Genomic DNA, 16,516 nt, shown 5'->3' on the forward strand with positions numbered 1-16,516 from the left:
AAAAAAAGGAATAGAACGAAAAATCCTCAGATTTATATGGAATCAAAAAAGACCCTGAATAGGCAATGCAATCTTTGAAAAAAGGACAATGCTGGAGGTATCAGACTCCCTGACTTCAGCTTGTATTACAGAACAATAATAATCAGAACAGCATGGTATTAGCAGAAAAACAGACACACAGACCAATGGAATAGAATTGAAAACCCAAAAATAAACCCACATAAATGTGGACAGGAATTTTTGACTAAGGAGCCAATAACATACAATGGAGAAAAGAAAGCCTCTTCAATAAATGGTGCTGGGAAAATTGGAAAGCCACATGCAAAACAATGAAACTAGACTTCTATCTATCACCATGTACCAAAATTAACTCAAAATGGATCAAAGACCTAAACTTAAGGCCTGAAACAATAAACTGCATAGAAGACAGCACAGATACTAAACTTATGGACCTGGGGTTCAAAGAGGATTTTATGAATTTGTCCTTAAAGGCAAGGGAAGTAAAAGCTAAAATAAATGAATGGGACTATATCAAACTAAAAATCTTCTGTACAGCAAAAGAAGCCATTAACAAAACAAAGAGTCAACCAACCAAATGGGAGAAGATATTTGCAAATGCCTACGACAAGGGGCTAATATCCAAAATGTATAAGGAACTCATACAGCTCAACAACAAAAAACAAACAATCCAATTAAAAAATGGGCAGAGGACATGAACAGAAACTTCTCCCAACAAGATATACAAATGGCCAATAGATATATGAAACAATGTTCAACTTCACTATCTATTAGGGAAATGCAAATCAAAACCACAACAAGATATCATCTCACACCTGTTAGAATCGCTGTCATCAACAAGGAAAGTAATAAGCATTGGAGAGGCTGTGGAGAGAAAAGAACCCTCATACACTGCTGGTGGGAATGTAAATTTGTACAGCCACTATGGAGAACAGCATGGAGGTTCCTCAAAAAATTAAGAATAGAATTACCATATGAATCAGCAATTCCTCTCCTGGGTATCTCCCCTAAAAATCTGAAAACTTTTACAGTAAATATATATGTACTCCAATGTTCATTGCAGCATTATTTATGGTGGCCAAGACATGGAAACAACCAAAGTGTCCATCAATAGATGATTGGATAAAGAAGATGTGATATTATATATAAACACAATGGAATACTACTCTGCCATAAGAAAAGATGAGATAGTGCCATTTGCAAAAACATGGATGGATCTTGAGATTATTATGCTAAGCGAAATAAATCAGACAGAAAAAGTCGAGAACCATATGACTTCACTCATATATGGGCTATAAAGCTGAAGGCAACAAAGGAACAAGACAAAGAAACAAAAACTCATAGACACGGACAATAGTTTAGTGGTTACCAGAAGGTAAAGGGGACAAATGGGATGGTAAAAGAGGGTAAAGGGGGTCAAGTATATGGTGATGGAAGGAGAACTGACTCTGAGTGCATATACATAATGCAATATATAGATGATGGATTATAGAATTGTACACTTGAAATCTATGTAGTTTTGTTTACCATTGTCGCCACAATAAATTTGAATGAAAAAAAAGTGCTCTACATCACTACTCATCAGGGAAATCCAAATAAAAACCACAATAAGTTATCACCTCACCTCTGTTAGAATGGCTATTATCAAAAAGTCAAGAAATGCTAAGTGTTGGCGAGGATGTGGAGAAAAGGGAACCCCTGTGCGCTGTTGGTGGGAATTGGTACAGCTACTATAGAAAACAATATAGAATTTCCTCCAGAAATTAAAAATAGAACTACCATATGATCCTGTAAATCCACTTCTGGGTATTTACCTGAAGAAAATTTTAAATTCAATCTACCATAATGAACTAGTGTGAGGAGACAAATCTCAAGCATTGGTATTCGACCATTTTCTACCAATTTCTGTCAATTAATATTGACCTGTTTTTAATTGGCTTTGAAATGAACAAAAATTTATTGAAACTGATTTGGGGAGGATGGATGGATAGTTGTGGGTTTTCCAAAGAGAACTGTGGAGAGGAGCCCGAGTCCAGCTGGTATGAGCAGGTTCCTGGCCACAGATCCTGTCTCAGGACCAACTTCTTTTCCTCCTGCGTCTTGCACACCACATCCAGGTTTGGTCCATGTGGGCGCAAACCCACATATCCCATTTGTCTCACTGATGGCGTGATATAGTCTCTGGGGTCCTTAAAGCTAACAAGCTATAGACCTTGGTCTTGCCCGTGCACTTCTAGCGGATCACCTTAGCCTTAAGGAAGGCTGGGAAGCGGCTGAAGGCGCGTGCCAAGATGTCCTGAAATTTTTCAAGGCTGTGCTGAGCCTTCCAGTTACACAGAGGGTTGGGCACTATCAGTAGCTTCATAGCTTAATTACTCTGAGAAACCATAGGGCTAACTTAATATTCAAAACCCTCCTCACCAGGTGGCGCTATCTCTGTTGAGGATTAGATTTTTTAAAAAAGTATTTTAACCGCTTACTTCTCATGATTAGATTAGTTAAAGTTTATTATCATAATCCTATCAATTCAGAAGTTCTGGAAGTCTCCTATTTTGAGACGGTGACTCAGTATAAACCTGGGTCCTGTTCAAGGACACTTTGCTATTTGGAAGAGCTGTAGCCAGGTGGTCAGTGCTTTGGTTTGAGTCCCGGGAGCCACTGAAGCCCACAAGTCTCACCAAGTCCTAAGTGGCCCCCTCATGCCATCATCTTTGCTCAGGCTGGCTGTGATTTGTATGAGTAACATGAACAGGAGCATGGAAGCCCACGGCATCCTCAGGAAAGAAGGATTCAGTGTCTGGTCTTTCGGAACTGGATCTCGTGTGAAGCTCCCAAGCCTGGCACCCAATCTCCCCGTGGTTTACGATTTCTCAACGACATATACACAGATATACAATGACCTCCTCAAGAAAGACAGAGAGTTCTGCAGCACGGATGGACTCTTCTTGCACATCTTGGAACGAAATGAGAGGATCAAGTCCCGGCCAGAGATTTCAAGAGTCTCGTGATCCCTTTGATGTCATCTTTCCTTGTGAGGAGAGGGTCTAGGACAGAGTGGTGGCAGATCTGTGTGCCAGAGAACAGGAGACCTTCCAGCCTGTGCACGTGATCAATGTGGACATGGAAGACGCCCTGGAGGGTGCCACCCTTGGAGCTTTCCTCATCTGTGAGCTCTGCCAGGGACTGCAGCACATGGAAGACTTGGAAGACAGGCTGCTCTTGGCAGTGGAAGAGGAAACAGGGAAGAGCTTTCTTCACAGGGTCTGCCTCTATTGAAGATCTTAGCTGGTTTTGGCTCCTTGGTGGGTAAGAACTTGTGCGTGAGTTTTTGACTAGTCCATATTTTCTGTGAGAAGCATCTTTAAAGCCCTTTCCACTCAGTGTATAACTTTTAGTTATGGCACTGGGGAAGAGATCTGAGCAAGTAAAGCATTTGATGGGAAATGAAGACAAGCACTACTGACAGTCATCAAAACACACCACAGGTGGAGGAAATTGTTGGTATTCTACAGCAAAGAAGTAATTCAGTGTTTACATTGGAAGGAAATTACCATCACTAATTGAGTTTTCCAGATGAGCAAATCAAATTCATAATGGAGTGTTTGACAAGTGATTTGTTAAAAGAAAATCAGAGAATAAAGGACATTGCATAGGCCATCCTTTTTTTTTTATAGCCTTCTTTCTGGAGACTGTAGGGGGTATTAATTTTCCTGCCTTTCCTACCTTGTAGAAACCACACACATTCCTAGGTTCATTGCCCCCTTCTTCCATCTTAAAAGTCACCATGGCAGGTTGAGTCTTTCCCACATTACATCACTCTGATCTCTTGTGCCTCCCTCTTCCATATTTCAGGACCCTTGTAATTACAGTGGGCCCACCCAGATAATTCAGGTTGATCTCACTCATTTAAGTCAGTGGATTGGAAAACGTAATTCCTTGTAGCATCTGAAGGCATTGCCTCTGGAAATATAAAGGAATGAAACAATTAAATGTCCCTAGGAAAGTAAGCATGGATGCTACTTTATTGGCATACATTTTTGGGAGTTCCTTGGATTTCATTAATTGACAATAAAGTAATAAATTGAAATTAAAAGTATAGAGCTTCACTTTTAAAAATAATTTCTTTTTGCCCATTTTGAGTGGTGTATTAATTATAAGGGTTTTCTCTCCTAATGAAAAAGGAGTATATTGCATTTTTACTTGAGATAGCTTTACTTATTGATTATACGTACTTTTTAAATGCTGACTTCAAGACCTGAGTAAGAAAATGAATTTTATGTTATTACTAAGGATTTGTATTGGAATTGTAAATAAGGAGAAACAACCCCAAAAGAAAAATATAAAATGATATAATTTAATTTTGATGATAAGTATCTTTTTTTCTATCTATGAATTTTCTCTTTGTTAGCCTTTCCATAGATATTAAACCTCCAACTTAGGCATTTTGTTGTTGACACTACCATGGATCTCCTTCTGGGGCCATGCCCAGGAACAGAGACTCAGAATTATGAGAGTTAACACCCTACTGGGGACCTCACCCAGAGAATAAATTCTTTATCCTTTTTTTATAATCAAAGGATGGCAGTGAGACACAATTTTAATGGTTTCTTAAGGGCTAGTGTTACAGATTGAACTTCTAGACACCCTGGCCACCTTAGTCAGCTGGATAACACATCTCTTTATTGGCTCTCTATATGCTCCTTTACTCCTTCTGTCCCCTCTCCTGATGATTGGGATTGTAATTGCAATTAAACAGGGACTTCCATGAGTACCCAATGCCCTATTCAGGGTGCTCCCAACACAGTCTCAACTGTGCCAAGTGACACTATATTTACTGTGCTGCCAGGCTGTGCTCAGCACTGTATAAGGGAGGGGTGTCCCTTCTTCCAAATGCTGTGTATCTATAGCCCCATATCATTAAAGTTAATGCTCTAAAATCTTACCAAGTCTACCACGAAAGTCATCTTCTGCCTTCACTTCTCTTTGTTTCCTTGGAATTGGCTGGGGATCAGGTGCTACTTGGTCCTTCTTGTCCCTCTGATTCAGTATTTTATGCTCCAGGGGCTCACAATTAAACTTTAAAGATCTGCCTTTTCTTGGCCTTATCAACTCTTGAAAAATATACACCAATATTGGGTGAGATTAAGGGGGAGCATTTACTCCTAAATCCAGCATGTGTATTCAACTCTGAGTTCCAATTCAGGCTCTTGTGCTTATAAATATAACACCTCCTCACAGCTATTTTAACCTGTATAGACTCTATCACATGATGACCTTTAAGGAAGACTATCATACCTCAGAAACTTTTTTTAAAACAAGGAGTGATAAATGCAATTTATGAACTGACCTCATAGATCAGTGACTTTCTTATTTTTTCTCTCTATGTCCTATCTCCTCTCCTTCAGTATTTTTTTCATGTTTGTCAAAATTATGTTTTGAAATAAAGATGTGATCATATTATATATTGCTTCAAAAATCTTCAATTCCTGCTCTTTAGCTTTAAGATAAACTCCAAAAACTCTTCCCAAAGGTGGTAAATACCCATCACAACGTGTTCTCTCTCTTCAGTGAATTGATCCCTAAATCCACAACCTGGATATATTAATTCATTCAACAAATGTTTATTGAGCTTCCAACATGTTAGGCACTGTTCTTTGCACCAGAGACGCAGCAGTGAATAGAGTAGGCTAATCCCCCTTTACGGAAGTTACATCACAGCTCTTTGGCTCCTGTGATATGGGTGAGACTGAAACTATGTTCTTGAAGGACCAGTTGTCAACCACAAGTATCCCCATAACTCCCAAGACTGTCTTAGCTTCTACATGTATGGCTGGGTTTTCTTGCAAGTCAAAAATCATATGATTGTGTTCTCAAATATCTAAGCAGCTTTCTTGGGTGTGCTAAGCAGAGCCCACTGCTCATCTCTTCTCTGGAGCCTCACATCCTCTTGCAAACCAGAGTCTTTCTGCCTGTGCCCAAATCAGTGCATTGATGACAGGGTGATGAAAGGGGCTGGCCTTTCTGGTGGGTCTACTTCATCTTTGCACATACTTTTATTGTAGAAACATAATAAAGTTCGGTCCAAAAATGTTTATGGTGCAAGATGCACTGCAGATTTTTTTTTTAATTGGTGGAGGGGAACAGTGTTAGGGAATTGGGGAAGGGGACCAGCCAAGTTGTGGTTCTTTAATCGTAGTTGTGGAGGGCACCAGTCATCATCTGGCTGCCCATTGGCAGCTAGTGTCCTCTAAGCTCAAGGTGCTGTGTTCAATCTTAACTGCAGATGGGCGTAGCCACCATCTCATGTGGGAGTTCAAGCAGCAGCTTTGTTGTTAAGAGTGCATGCTCCATCCACTGAGCCATCTGGGTGGTAGCTCAGCTCAAGATGCCGAGTTCAGTCTTAGTTGTGGGTGGGTGTAGTCCACCATGGAACAGGCAGTCTTGTTGTTAGGAGCACATGCTCTCACCAGCTGAGCCATCCTGCCACCTGTTGGCAGCTCAACGGCAGCTCGGGTGCAGTGACACTGGCCCATGTGGGAATCGAACCTGTGGCCCTGTTGCTCAGAGCTTGTGCTCTTAAGTTAACTCTTAACCAACTGAGCCACTCAGCCGGCCCAGGACGGTTTTTTAAATTGTGGACTCAGTTCTCATCTGTAACAGGTGAGAAATTTTCAGACAACAAAATCTTGGAGTGAAAAAAGTATTTTTATTCTCTAGAGCACATATATACAGCCTCCCCTTCTCTTTTCTCTCCAAGGCTAATTTTACCTCTAGGCAAGTGTGCAGTAGCCAAAAACTAGTGGGGAGGAAGTCATTAATTACACAGACATCTGCACAATGGTGGAGTTCAGGGTGGCTTCTGATCATCAACACTGATGCTTACTGATATGCATGAAATATACCTTGTCCATTCTTGTCCTCAGGTTGTTGGTTTCTGACCTGATACTACAAAATCCTTGTTCTGACCATGAGGCTTCTCCAGTCCCACTCCATTTCAGCTGCTTCTGCCTCCCCTCATTGGCTTGGAAAACTTTTATGTGATTTTTAAAACAAGTTTATTTTATTGTGGCAAGGCACTTAACATGAGAGCTACCCTCTTAAAAGATTTTTAAGAACACAATAAAGCTTTTATTGTTGTTTCTTTTTATAGGCACAATATGTAAAGCAGATGCCTACAACTTATTCATTTCATATCACTGAAATTTTATACCAGTGGATTAGTTTTATATGATATTTGGTGCCACTCTGGGTCTGAAAAAGACTCATTCATTTAGTCATGTAAAATGCTTAGATCTGTTTCTTCATGGTTTAGTTTCACATGGTTTTCACATATTAACTTCAACCATTGAGTATGGCTGTAAATTTATATCTATTGATACTGAGAAGAGAGAGGTGGGTTTAACTTTACACGAAAGTGCAATGTATTTCTGAGCACTTATTGGTCATTTTGAAAATATTATACATTGATCTTAGAATTTCTAGAAAATACAAAATTCAGCAAATATCATCTATTTTGAATATAACATAGTGCACAAAAGCAGAATTATATCTTGAGACTGTCACAATAGGCTTCTCACAGAATCTGATTACTTCTGAAATCTGTACACACTTCTGCCTTAATAGATGTTCAATGGACTCCCTAAGCATTGAATCTGAAATGAACAAATGTGCTAATTCTATCCACAAATACATGTATGAATAAAATGCATTATTTTTATATAATTATTTAATTAATTAATAAAATTTAGTAAGATTTTTTTTGAAGAGCATAAAGTGTGGAGGACTAGTTGAGATAATATACTTATATGTATTTATATCAAACTACACACTTTTTTTTTTCTGAAGGTGGGATTACTTTGTTTTTCCTGTCTTTTTTATCTGATTTTAAAAAATAATGTATGAGTGGGGTTGGCTGAGTGGCTCAGTTGGTTAAGAGCTCGCTCAAAGGTTTGAGCTCTGAGCAACAGCAGTTTGAATCCGGCCCGAGCTGAGCTGCCGCTGAGCTGCCAACTGGTGGTAGGATGGCTCAGCTAAAAAAAAAAATAATAAAAAAATAATAATAATAATGTATGAGACTATTTTTGTAATCAGAGAAAATGGAATTTTCCCCCAACAACTATAAATGTGGAGTTTTGGTGACTAAGCACTAAGCAGAACAATACAGTCAATCAATCAATCAATCAATCAATCAATCAACACATGAAATAAAAATGTGTCACAAATGTCAAGAATTACATGTGTACTACGAGTTGTGCATGGACATGTATGTACCCTTAGGAAAGAATTAAAACTCATTATTTATGACTCTAAAGATGAATCTTATGACTACGAATATAACTGCAACATCATTCTTTTATGAAGACCAAAAATCTGAAAATTATCTTTACATATTAATAGCATGTGTTGATATTACAGATTGAATATAACTTTAATCTTCATTAATTTAATTCAATATTTAATTCCAGGGTAGGTATTACGGCAGGCTTGTAGCAAAGCTAGTTTAGCTGGGAGAGGTCTTTTATAGTGAAACATCATAAATGTGAACACTTGGTGTGGGGTGGGTTTCAGAACATGTGAGGAGAAGCAGGAGGTAAAATACTCAGGAGAAATTCAAGGGAAGGGAGAAATAGACCTGGGATCAAGACATCTGGGGAGAAGGGGAGGCTGGTGGAGACAGCTGTGTCCCTGAGGCCCTGATGAAAGTGCTTCCCTTAAGGGCTCTCATGAAAGAATAAATAGCCCAACTGCCCGGCCCCCAACAAACTGCATTTCATCTCCAATCTCACGTCTGTTACTGAAGACTCAACAGAGGCTGGTGAGTGAAATAGATATTTATGGGTGGGGTGGTTCCAGGATCAATGTGAGCACTGGGCTTGTGTTATGTCCCGAACAGACCAGAGGAGATAGAACTCTTGGAGGCTACTGATACATGTGCACAAAGAATGTTAAAGACAAGAGGCACCAGCCTGGTTGGTGACAGCAGATGTGGAGGGTGAGGTGCGGGAAGGGAAGGGAAGTTGAGAGTGTATGGGCAGCTGAGGTTAATGGTAATGAAGGTTGGCAAATAAAGGGAAGTAATCCAATATATGACAAATGTTCTAATAACTGGACGTGAGAAAACAGAGACGATGGTGACTTGGACTGCAGACCCCTCTTGGCAAACATGAGAAGAGCCCTGAGAATGACAAGGATCTGTGCTGGGCTTCCCAAAGTAGGGCTTGGGAAGCGAACTAGATCTGGACAGATGTGAGAACTATGGGGGAGGAGCATTGAATGGGGCATTTAGATGAACTCATGTGAGACTAAAGTCACTCTAACTTGGTCAGGAGACTAATTAAAAAGGCATATCCTCAACCTCTGAACTCCCTGGCTTCTCTCTCTGGCTCCAATTAATAAAATTTCCTCTGCTTCTCCCTTTTCCCAAACACATAGCTATCGCTAGCTTCCATAATCTTTCCTCCTCTACAGCTCTGCATTTGTCTTGTGTCTTCTGTGCCCTCTTCCTTCTTGCTATTTTTCTCCTTTCCTTCCCCAATCAGGCCTATGGGGCACACACCAACCCTCACATCCCTCTGGTGTCATCCACTTGTTTTCCTGCAGGAGGTCAGCTGCCCTCACTGAAGAGAACTTTTTTTTTACAAAGCAGCTGTATACTCTGTAGGAGGCAGTGTCCTAACCTAGGCTTGCTGATTGGACTCCTGTGATAGGTGACTCTGATGGCAGAACACGTTCCCCCAGCACTTGGAGGATGGTAATAGGAGCTGATTTTCCTCCCCAGAAAGGAAAATCATGGGCACCAAGTAAGTAACTGGAGTGGAAGAAATAATGTTAATGAGTATGAGATATAATTTAGCTACTATGCTATTTTAAAAGACTCCTTCAAAAAGAAAAATTAACAATTGTCTTCAATTCTTCAACTAACAATTGTCTTCAACCAATCTGCTTACAAATTTGGTTTTCTCTCAAACCATAAGCCCATAGGACCCTGTTGAATTCCAACTTTTTTTCTATATCCCTAGTTTGTAATATGGTGCCTGAAAAATAGTTACTGCTTCCTAAATGACAGACTGGCTGAATGAATGAATGTACACTAAGACCTAAGTGATAAAATTTCCACCTCAGGAAAAAGCTTCCAAATATCATGCACATCTCCTACCAGCAATAATGCATTACTTTCCAATTTCAGTCATTTCTCAACGTAGTTTTTTAAGGTGTGAACATGAGCAGTGTTTCACCTCAGGCACACAGGCCATGTCAATGTTATTTCTTTAAGTCCTCTTGATTCTCTTCACAAGTGAGCAAATTGTATGTGGTGAAATCAGATTTCAAATCACATTTCCATCAATTGGACTGAATCTGCCTGAACAACTACCTACCTTGCTTTCTCCATATTTCCTATGCACTGCCACCTGTAACTGAACACTGTTTCATGAACATACTATAGCTATACTTTGACTTGAATACCCATGTTTTCTTTTGTTGCTTCCCTCTCTTTTCATTCTTCTTCTTCTGATTAACTACCTACCACAGGTCAAGTTTAAGTTCGTCAAGTTCAAAAAAACACTTGTCACAGCTTCTGATACATAGAATGATTTCCTTTGAATATTCATGATCCTTTGTTTGCAGGAGATATGCACATAATACTATGTTTTATTTGATTAGCTAGAGATATGCACATATTTTAATTACACTAATGCTCACTGAGGCAGAGATTTGACCTTTTATGTTTCTTATTATTTGCATGTTTAAAGAATATGAAAGTGTTGACATGTCAAAAGCTCCTGGTGTCTTCATAAAGAATATTACAGGGAAATCTGCATTTTCCTCTGTCTCTGTGAATAAGAAGTGATGTCTCTGGTAGTCTCTCCGCACATGGCTACCTTAAACCACACTGGTGTTAGCCACACAGTCTTCCACTTGCTGGGCATCCCTGGCCTGGAGAACCAGCACATGTGGATTTCCATCCCCTTCTTCGTTTCCTATGTCATTGCTTTGCTTGGGAACAGCCTGCTCATCATAATTATCATCACAAAGAGCAGCCTCCATGAACCCATGTACCTCTTCCTCTGCATGCTAGCCGGAGCAGACATTGTCCTCTCCACGTGTGCAGTACCCCAGGCCTTGGCCATCTTCTGGTTCCGTGCTGGGGCGATCTCCCTGAATCGCTGCATTACTCAGGTCTTCGTTATCCACTGCACTTTCATCTCTGAGTCAGGAATCTTGCTGGCGATGGCATTTGACCGCTACATTGCCATATGCTACCCACTGAAGTACACCACTATTCTTACACATGCACTGATTGGGAAAATTGGTGTTATCATCTTCCTGAGAAGTTATTGTACAATTTTCCCCATAATATTTCTTTTGAAAAGGTTGACTTTCTGTCAAAATAATATTATTCCACACACCTTTTGTGAACACATTGGCTTGGCCAAATGTGCTTGTAATGACATTCGAGTGAACATCTGGTATGGACTTTTTGTCATGATGTCAACAGTGGTTTTAGATGCCCTGATAATTTTTGTTTCTTATGCGCTGATTCTTCATGCCATCTTCCACATGTCTTCCCAAGATGCTCGCCACAAAGCACTCAATACATGTGGTTCTCATGTCTGCATCATCATCCTCTTTTATGGCCCTGGAATCTTTACAACACTTACTCAGCGGTTTGGACGCCACATTCCACCTCATATTCACATCTTGTTGGCTAATGTCTGCATTCTGGTTCCACCTATGCTGAATCCCATAATTTATGGGATTAAGACCAAGCAAATCCAAGAGCAGGCAGCTCACATATTTTTCCCAAAGCAGAAATAACTTTGAAAGTCAAACAGAGTTTTTAGCATCTTTTGCTATCCACGATGTTGTCTACAGAAGTGGTGGGTAAAAACACTAGCAGTTAACTGAAAACCAAGGAAATAGCTCATTAAATTCTGTTTCTGGAGCAAGTTCACCAAGGAAGTTACATCTTCAACTCTCAATGCAAGAGACAAACAGCAGTGCCATATTTGTCTGAACAAGCTACCTCCTTCACAGAGCCTGTGGCCAGACATATGAATTTCCAGAGTCATGTATCCTTCATGTCACTAGCTTGATCTTTAGTAATAGAGGAAATGAGAACAGTGCTCTGGTTTTGGAATTTGTTCAACTATTCTTCACTGAGTTTCTCATCCTCTGAGACTTCTTGTGATATCCCTGGACAATCTCATATAAAGGGCACAATGTTTCAGTTTCGCAGGATCAATAACTTCCAGAGATCTAATGAACAGCTTTGTAATTATAATTACAGAATATGATTTGTTTGTATTGGTGAATGATTTTTAAATTGTTGGGTATAACTGTACAACCTCCTATGATTTACACAATTCCATTTCTAGAAAAACCAAAAGTATATTAAAGTACAATACTTGTAGTTATATATGTAATTGAATTGGATGTAAGTTAACAATTTTTAAACAGATTTTCAACTGAAATTCCTTAACAGTTCATTGCAGAGCAGTGACATGCTAACAGTTAGCCTAGTGTACTTGGTCACTACCAGTCTCAGCACTCATTCACCATATGAACCAACAAGGTCAATTCCAGATTTCAAAACACTCCCATTGACGTGGCCACATGCTTGTGGAGATTTAGTGGTTTAGTTGATCCAATCACCTCCATTGTTCTCATTATTAGATTACATTCCACCTGATCAAAGTAAGTCAATCCAGAAGTCCTGGAAGTCTCCTCTTACTCTGAGAAGGTGACTCAATATAAACCCGGGTCCTGTTCAGTGACACTTTGCTAGTTGGAATAGCTGTAGCCAGGTGGTCAGTGCCCTGGTTTCAGAGCCACTGAAGCCCACAAGTCTCACCAAGTCCTAAGTGGCCCCCTCATGCTATCATCTTTGCTCAGGCTGGCTGTGGTGTGTATGAGTAACATGAACAGGAGCATGGAAGCCCACAGCATCCTCAGGAAAGAAGGATTCAGTGTCTGGTCTTTTGGAACTGGATCTCGTGTGAAGCTCCCAAGCCTGGCACCCAATCTCCCCGTGGTTTACGATTTCTCAACGACATACAAACAGATGTACAATGACCCGTCAGGAGAGACAGAGAGTGCTATAGCACGGATGGACTCTTCTTGCACATCTTGGAAAGAAATGAGAGGATCAAGAGTGCAGTGATCCCTTTGATGTCATCTTTATTTGTGAGGAGAGGGTCTAGGACAGAGTGGTGGCAGATCTGTGTGTCAGAGAGCAGGACACCTTCCAGCCTGTGCACGTGATTAATGTGGACATAAAAGACACCCTGGAGGGTGCCACCCTTGGAGCTTTCCTCATCTGTGAGCTCAGCCAGGGCTGCAGTACATGGAAGACTTGGAAGACAGCCTGGACAAGCTGCTCTTGGCAGTGGAAGAGAAAACAGGGAAGAGCTTTCTTCACAGGGTCTGCTTCTACTGAAGATCTTAGCTGGTTTTGGTTCCTCCGTGGCTAAGAACTTGTGCGTGGAGTTTTTGACTAGTCTGTATATTCTGAAAGGGTATTCTTTAGAGCCCCTTCCACTCAACGCTATTTGAATGACTTTTAGTTATGGCACTGGGGAAGAGATCTGAGCAAGAAAAGCATTTGATGGGAAATGAAGACAAGGACTACTGACAGTCATCAAAACACTCCACATGTGGAGGACATTGTAGGTACTTTACAGAGAAGAAATAATTCAGTGTTCATGTTGCTCTGCAAGGAAGTAACCACCATGGACTGCATTTTCCAGTGAGCAAATCAAAGCTTGTATTAGAGTGTGCTGGAGAAGTGATTTCTGTAAGGATTTTTGCAGAAAAATTAACATTTTCTTTTTTTTCCCTTCCACTTTCATCACTTTTATTCAACATAGCATTGGAAACCCTATCCACAGCAATAAGACAGGAAAGAGAAGTAAAAGGCATCTAAATTGGAAAGGAAGAAGCAAAACTGTCACTATTTGCAAATGACATAATACCATATACAGAGAAACCCAAAGATTCTACCAGAAAACCATTGGCACTTATAAATTAATTCAGCAAAGTAGCAGGACACAAAATTAATATTCAGAAGTTGGTTACATTATTATACACCAACAGTAAACTATCAGAAAGAGAAATTCAGAAAACAGTCCCATTTCCAATTACATTAAAAAAAAAAAAACCAAACCAAAAAAAACAAACCTAGGGATATATTCATCAAGAAGTAAAAAAACCTGTACTTGCAAAACCACAAGACACTGAAGAGAAAAACTTAAGAAGATACAAACAACTGGAAGGGTATACCATTCTCATGAGCAGGAAGAAACATCAAAATGTCCATACTACCCAAAGCAATCCATAGATTCCATGAAATCCTCATCAACATAACAATGGCTTCTTCTAGAAGGCTATATACTTCTAAAAACTTGGCATTTCTTCACAGTATTCTCGTATGATCCTTTGTATTGCTGTGGTAACTTCTCTTTCACTTCCGATTTTGTTTATTTGTGTCTTTTCTTTGTTTACCTTAGGGAGCTTAGCTAAGGGTTTGTCAATTATATTGATCTTTTCAAAGAGCCAGCTCTTTGTTGCATTAATTTTTTCTATTGTCGTTTTGTTCTCTATTTCATTTAGTTCTGCTCTAATTTTTATTATTTCCTTTCTTCCTTCTGCTGGCTTTGCACTTCATTTGTTCTTTTTCTAATTCAGATGTAATGTCAGATTGTTTATTTGGAATTTTTCTTGTTTCTTGAAATAGGCCTGTTTCCCTCTTAGTATTGCTTTCACTGCATCCCAATAATTTTGATATGATGTATTTTCATTCTCATTTGTTTCTATGTATCTTTTGATCTCTCCGTTTATTTCTTGTTTGACCCAGTCATTCTTTAACAGCATGTTGTTTAATCTTCATATATTTGTGGTTTTTCCTGCTTTCTTTTTGTAGTTGATCTCCAATTTCAAAGCATTGTGATCAGAGGATATGCTTGGTATGATTTCAATCTTCTTAAATTTGCTGAGCTAGTTTTGTGTCCCAATATATAATCTATCCTTGAGAATGTTCCATGTGAATTAGAAAAGAATGTATAGTCTGGAGTTCTAGGATGAAGTGCTCTATAAATGTCAATTATGTCCATTTGGTCTAATGTATCATTTAAGGCTGATATTTCCTTACTGATTTTCTGTTTGAATGATTTATCCATAGCTGTTAAGAGTGTATTTAGTGTCTTATTAGGGAGACCATTTCATGGATGGTGTAGATGCTTGACCACTGCACTGTATACCTGAAGCTGAATAATATTGTATGTCAACTATAATTTAATATATGTATAGTCACAGGATATGGAGTACAGCATAGGGAATAGAGTCAAAGGGATTGTAATAGATATATATGATGTCAGAGGGGCAATAGATTGGGGGAGGGGGGTTATCACTTTGTGAGGGGTGAAATGTCTAACTAGTACATTGTTTTATACACCTGAAACTAATTAAAAAAAAGAGTGTATTTAGGTCCCTTACTATAATTGTGTTTTTGTCAGTTTCTCCCTTTAGTTCTATTAGTTGCTTTGTACATTTTGGTGCTCTCTGATTGGGGGCATATATATTGGTAAGTGTTTTGTTTTCTTGTTGTATTGTCCCCTTTATCATTATGAAATGTCCATTTTTGTCTCTTGTCACCTTTTTTATCCTGAAGTCTGTTTTGTCAGAAAGAAATATGACTACACCTGATTTTCTCTGGATCCCATTTGCTTGGAGTATCATTTTCCACCCTTTCACTTTGAGTCTATATTTGTCCTTACAATTGAGATGTATCTCTTGGAGGCGGCAAATGGTTGTGTTTTGTTTTTTGATCCAATCTGCTACTCTGTGCCTTTTTTAAATTTGATTATTTTTTATCCTTAGACACTTTTTTCCCACATCCCATGACTATATATATATTCAATTATAGTTGACATACTACTCTGTGCCTTTTTATTGGTGAGTTCAGTCCATTTACATTTAGGGTGATTAATGATATATTAGGCTTTCCTATAGACATTTTTTGTTTCCTGGTGGCTCGGTGTCTCCATTGTTTCTGTGCCTGTGTGTTTCTGCCTGTTATTTTAGTTTGGTGGTATTCTATTATTTTTTTCCTCTGTTTCCTCTTTTTTTATGTTATGTGTCTTAGTTCTGGATTTCCTTGAGTGGTTATCATTAAGTTTATGTAAAGAAAGTTTCATAAATACAGTTGTCCTTTTTTTACAGCATGCATCTTATCTCCATTCCCCTTTGCAAATTCAGAGCTTTTCTCTCTCCCCTTTTATATTTTTATTGTCGTAAACTATCCCTATTTATGCTATGAGTTCATTTCTGAGCTGTAGTAGCTAATTGTCTTCCCTTTTTCTTTTTAAATATTTTTTACCTCCTTTAATTTTTAGGTTATATTTAAGTGTATAGTGCCCTATTCTGTGTAGGGGTTGCCATTTCCTGTTTCTGTCTGTTAGCTATTTTACTCATAGTTTTGTATCATTTTGTTTTTTTGTTT

General features: G+C 39.1%; 1 protein-coding gene and 2 pseudogenes across 1 annotated transcript; all 3 read left to right on the top strand.

Moving 5' to 3' along the window:
* The first annotated feature begins 2,717 nt into the window (after positions 1 to 2,717).
* Positions 2,718 to 3,294, top strand: LOC109372405 (RNA polymerase II subunit A C-terminal domain phosphatase SSU72 pseudogene; annotated as a pseudogene).
* A 7,572-nt stretch (positions 3,295 to 10,866) lies between these two features.
* Positions 10,867 to 11,835, top strand: LOC109372413 (olfactory receptor 52B4-like). Its single transcript, XM_019625590.1, has one exon. It carries the CDS (start codon positions 10,867 to 10,869, stop codon positions 11,833 to 11,835), a length of 969 nt encoding a protein of 322 aa, XP_019481135.1.
* Positions 11,836 to 12,892: 1,057 nt separating this feature from the next.
* On the top strand, positions 12,893 to 13,456 carry LOC109372415 (RNA polymerase II subunit A C-terminal domain phosphatase SSU72 pseudogene; annotated as a pseudogene).
* The last annotated feature ends 3,060 nt before the right edge of the window (positions 13,457 to 16,516 follow it).

The sequence above is a fragment of the Hipposideros armiger genome, unplaced genomic scaffold (genome assembly GCF_001890085.2).
Source record: "Hipposideros armiger isolate ML-2016 unplaced genomic scaffold, ASM189008v1 scaffold_635, whole genome shotgun sequence".
Lineage (NCBI taxonomy): Eukaryota > Metazoa > Chordata > Mammalia > Chiroptera > Hipposideridae > Hipposideros > Hipposideros armiger.